This window comes from Galleria mellonella, unplaced genomic scaffold (assembly GCF_026898425.1).
Source record: "Galleria mellonella isolate WM207_F2 unplaced genomic scaffold, CSIRO_AGI_GalMel_v1 utg32, whole genome shotgun sequence".
NCBI lineage: Eukaryota > Metazoa > Arthropoda > Insecta > Lepidoptera > Pyralidae > Galleria > Galleria mellonella.
Genome location: NW_026442075.1, coordinates 8457848 through 8463264, shown reverse-complemented (window position 1 = coordinate 8463264; position 5417 = coordinate 8457848). Strand labels below are relative to the sequence as shown.

General features: G+C 30.8%; 1 protein-coding gene across 1 annotated transcript; it reads right to left on the bottom strand.

Moving 5' to 3' along the window:
* Nucleotides 1-3393, bottom strand: LOC113510630 (phosphomevalonate kinase). Its single transcript, XM_026894098.3, has 4 exons — nt 3261-3393; nt 2899-2988; nt 2300-2496; nt 1-502 (listed from the first exon to the last, which is right to left on the bottom strand). The coding sequence occupies exons 2-4, from the start codon at nt 2976-2978 to the stop codon at nt 219-221; spliced, it is 561 nt and encodes a 186-aa protein (XP_026749899.2). The 5' UTR covers nt 2979-2988; nt 3261-3393; the 3' UTR covers nt 1-218.
* Between the last annotated feature and the right edge of the window lie 2024 nt (nt 3394-5417).

Genomic DNA, 5417 nt, shown 5'->3' with positions numbered 1-5417 from the left:
TAAAATTTTAACATAACTTTTTTATTAACCATACCATCAGAATATCTTTCATTTTATAAAGAAAACATACATACATATAAATAACAGACCACACCTTACAGATAAAAAATCACAGTTTACAATTACTGACCCATCAGAAAAATCACATTAAAAGATCAACACTATCCACCTGTTCATTGAGACATTTTCTTTCTTCACCAGCATTAAATACTGAATCGTCACGAAAGAGATATCAAAGAAATAATACTGCTCAACTGTTCCTTTAGTGGTTGCCTTCCTTCACCGTTATTAATTACTAAATCCCATTCAGTGTAATCATCCAGGTCACACTCTGAAGCCACATCATCCACACCAGATTTGAACTGGTAGCCTCTAGCGCGTCTAGTATCATCGTCCGCACATATTCTAATTGTTTTTATTATATCCTTATATGTTTCTTTAAACCACTGGATGTCTGTTTTTCGTCTTATATCGCTGACAATCCATATTGGTTTGTCTGCAGCTGTAATAAAAATAATATGTAAGAAATTAGTATATAGTATTGTAGCTTATCTAATAATACCATGATCTGTAATCTTCAAAGCTTGTAAGTACGAATCTGACTGACATCGAAATTTCATTTTATTTAAATTTCTAATTCTCCAGCAAGGGGAAACACCATTAACCCTCCGCCAACTGTATAGGACAATATCGTCCGCGCCAAGGTTGGACCTGATTTACATCTTTGTAAGAAAAAAAAGGAAAGGGCCCCGAACCACTATATTAAAAAAATTTTCACACGCATGTACCTCACAGGCAAGGTTTTGAAAGGCGCTTATATGAAAAATAAATCTCCAAAACATTTCTTCTTAAAACAAATTTAAATCCAAGATATAAATTTTTTAGAGAAATCTTAGAAATTACGATTTTTGTAGAGATTACAAAATTTTATTTCACCAGGGGGTAAAGTATTCAAGTTAAAAACTATAGAAGCAGAAAAAATAAATCTAAAACATATTCCCCGAACTTTTTTGCAATTCTTCCCTGCCTTAAAGTAGGTAAAATTTTCGTCTAGGATGATATCGTCCGTAACGGTTGATGGTGTGCAAAAAAACACACGGTTGACGGAGGGTTAACAAAGTAAATTAGTTCCAAAAACAGCAGTAAGCTAGTTCGTTTAATTCTAATATACTCGATGGAATGTCTACATATGGACTAATATGACCACTTTTATCTCCATTATTATATCCAGAATATGATTCATTAAACCAAATTTCATTAAAATCAAATCAGTTACTTTAACTTGATTCTGACAATTATAATATTAAGAGGAAAATTTATTTTATTTGCATCCAAACTAAAGTGGCATCAAGTGAAACTTCATAATCCAATATGAAACTTCAATACGAAAATGTTTTAATAAATTCATATAATTATAAAGTAAAATAAGTAAAATATTTTAAAATATAGTACATAGTATTGTATTCAATCCGACCCTGTAGTAAACCAGTCTAATTTTTTTTAATACAAGGTGGTTGTTTAATACAAATAATACAAATTAAATCAACTACAGCTCAATAATGTTATACTGGCATTGGTCTAGTATAAATCTATGATTAAAGGACTATTTTCCTAGTTCAATAGCAATATTTTCTGAATAATATTTCCCTATAGGACAGGATACAAACAAAAATCATACAGATATTTCAATATTCACTAATAAATATGAAAGTCTTTGGGCAGTATTAAATTTGGACTGTTAATGTGAATATAATACTCAGGCTACTCAAACATGGTAAAAAGACACAATCACCTTCATACAAGTTGAAAAAATTAACTTGTGTATTTATTCTAGAGAAAAAAGAAAGTTATTTAAAAAATTGTTACAAGTTTTTAAGGAAATGAACTCACAGTTTATATTTTAAGGTAAATTTGTTTTAAATAGATTCAATGGACTGCATTTCAGTTTTTAATGGCCTGAGTAATACTCAATTAATTAAATAGGATAATTAATACTCAATTTATTACCATTAAAATGTTTTAACAGTAATATAATGAAAATTTTAATGGTAATTTATAATGGATAGTATGTAATAAAATTAAATAAAAACCACTGAAAATAATAAACTATACTGAGTTGAAAAATGTAACCTTTAAATCTAACTTTAGAATCTGAATCCTCATCGCTCAACTATCCAGGCTCAATGTGGTCCAAGTAACACAACAATATGAATACTAATAAATGAAGTAAAATCTCTCATCCACCACTAAAAAGATGTTTTAAGTATAATTATATTAATGATACAATACCCATAATTACCATTTAAACAAGCCTGTTTACAAAAACAACCATAGTCTTTGTCTCTCATTGCCTCGCTCCACTTTATCATATCCAATCGATACTGTTCTTTATACTCATTGTCACTCAACAGCTCATTAAGATTCAAATTGTTTTCTCTAGCCCAATGGCTTTTTATAGGCTGTGATATTTTTAAAATTTCACAACGATCTTTAAGCCTACAAAAGTAAAATTCTGGTACTTTTGGTACAATAATTGGATAATTTATTAAATGACCTATGACTTATTTATACTTGGGTTGATTTAGAAAAAAAGAGCACATAACTTTCCTCAGAATATTCAAAATATTCCAATATCTTCAATAAAAATTTCTTTGACTATTTTGTAAAAATGGCACTTTCCTATTGGAAAGTATTAGTAGCAGATTACTGATTAAAATTTACTATAGACACTTAGTATTTCTAATACCCATTTAGACAATGAAAAAAGTAAATAAATTCTTACTTATATGCATAAAAGAAAAACATTTCTGTAAATTATTTAAAAATAATACCAAATGTAAAACAGCTGTATAAACAATAATTTTCATTTTGATAGGGTAACCAAAAGGAATTGCTTACAGTTCTTGTAAATGATCAGTCAAAAAGTCCTTCCCTGATTTTCGTTTCCCGCTGAACAATAAAATTACTTTTGGTGACATTTCCTACAGACTGAAACAGTAAGTCAATGTTTTAACTGTAACGACAAACTTAAATACTTAATGATTTATTATTCATAAGATATCAAACAACTAATTAAACTTTTGGCTAAATAAATTATAAAAGCGAAGTTATTAACACGAATTTAATAAATGATACAATATTACTTTCTTTAAACTAAAACAACTTTCTTTAAAGTAAAACAAAGTTACAGTATCTTTATAGCATATGTAATCCTACGAAATATTTTATAATAAGAGATTACTATGAGGGTATAAACTTACAAATTGAACGACTTAAAATGACACTAAGTAAAATAATATTTAATTATCTATTAATTCATTATTAAAATGTAAACTTAGCAAATCAACACAAAAGGTGCGGACTTGATTGACGCACTATTGACTTTGATATTGACATTGAAGTGGCCAGACTGACAGATGAATGACTGCTAAATACCAACTTTGATTATCCTTAAATTCTTTCCTAAGTTTCTAAAAACATTTCACCATGATCTGTATTTAAATTGATAAATTTAGTTTAATTCATTATTTCTCAGTATTATGGTTTAACTTTGCTAAAGATGTTTATTAGAGAACATATTTTAGATAATATTAAAATAATTACGTTTCATTCCAATAGATGGCAATATGATAAATATGAACTAATAATTTTTAAAATGTTTCACAGATGCCACTACCTGCTTATTTAGTATTACAGTAAATAAGTACATTATACGTTTGAAAAGCTTGTATAACGTATTTTTTAATGGATAATAATGGAATTGTAATCCCACCTGTGCTAATCACCAATGAGTTTTGCCCCGCCGATGTATACCGATAGCGCGGGCGGGGTAACCATTCCATTATCATCCAATCACCAAAGAGTGGTGATAGATGAGAATGAAACCAGACTAAACCAGTAATCTGGACTACTAGTTCCATTGCTAGTTTTTTTTTTAATGGGTGATAATGAAATAGTAACCCCACCCGCGCTATCGGTATATACCGGCGGGGCACCAATGAAGGATGATAGGTGAGAATAAAACAGATCAGTTAGCCCATCGTAATGAATTCAACAAGAATTGCTCACGATGGTTTCCAGGGGGAACCACGTGGAGGTCGACCTAATAGGGTATATTGCTAGCAATGAGACTGTCAAACTCCATTGCTAACAATCCCTTTCCCCCCGTTCCATTGCTAGTAATATATCCTGTCAGGTCGACCTCCACGTAATTCCCTTCGGAAACCATTGCACTGAATTCCAGGTGTATTCATCACGATCGGCTAACTGACCTGCCGTTTCATTCTCATCTGTCATCCTTCACTGGTGTCCCGCCAGTTAGGATAACGGTATACCGTTAGCGCAGGTGGGGTTACGATTTCATTATCATTCATTAAAAAAACACTTACCTAATATAAAAAGAGTGGGGGGCAAGGGCTTGTTAGTAATGGGGTCTAACTCCATATTCCAAATCCAAAAGTCGAAAATCTCATAACTAGCAATTCACTCTATCAAGTCGACCTCCATGCGGGTCCCCCTAGAAACTACTATAGCATGGTGAATTCTAGTAGAATTGGTCTTGATTGACCTACTTTCATCGTCCCCTAACATCCCTCACTGGTGCCTCTCCAGCATATACCAATAGCACAGGCGGGGTACCATTCCATTATCACCTAGTAAAAAAAATATAAAAGAGGTACCAATATATAAAATTAAATTACTGCTTTTATATACAAATTAAAAATATTGCTTGAACTTTAATAGTAGCTACTTAGGTTTTCACAGTTTGACATGAAATATAAAAGATTTTAACGGCATAATTTAAAAAGGCAATGTCGCTGTTTAAAGATACTTTTACACAGGGTGGAAAATATACATTTATTAAGGATATTTTATTTACATATATAAAAAAAATTATGACATTTGAAACACGAAATTCTATCGTTATCGTAACGTATACATATATGTAATATACTATACAAATCTATATACTATATAAATACTAGTGTCCGATCGAAACAAGGTTTACAGCCAAAACCGAAGCCGAACTTTCGATCTTGGTCTCAGTTTCGGCCGAAACCGAAACTTACTCAAAATTTTAAAATTTTTCTTCTATACTGAAATCTAGTGTATTTTTTTACACAATTATTTACACAAACACACAGATAGTTAAAGGGTAATAATAAACACTAACTAAAATATGTAACAAATATGTCATATATATTTATATGTAAAATATGTTAAAATTATGACTTACTCTTAGAAGTAAACTTAAAAAAAAACAACTTTCAGTTAGACACACACACACAAAACAAACACACACAAAGTTTCAGCGCGGCCGAAAGCTTCGGCCAAATTTTAGCCGAAACCGAAACTAAGGCCGAAAGTAAAATTTCTGGCCGACACTAACCGAAACCGAAACCGAAAGTTCGATCTAA

What these genes read in the sequence shown, in the direction of transcription:
- LOC113510630 (XM_026894098.3), bottom strand. Translation starts at nt 2,978, where the DNA reads ATGTCACCAAAAGTAATTTTATTGTTCAGCGGGAAACGAAAATCAGGG. An exon ending in ACTGATCATTTACAAGAACT is followed by an intron (nt 2,497 to 2,898) that starts GTAAGCAATTCC and finishes TTACTTTTGTAG; the next exon opens with GCTTAAAGATCGTTGTGAAA. An exon ending in TAAACAGGCTTGTTTAAATG is followed by an intron (nt 503 to 2,299) that starts GTAATTATGGGT and finishes TTTTTATTACAG; the next exon opens with CTGCAGACAAACCAATATGG.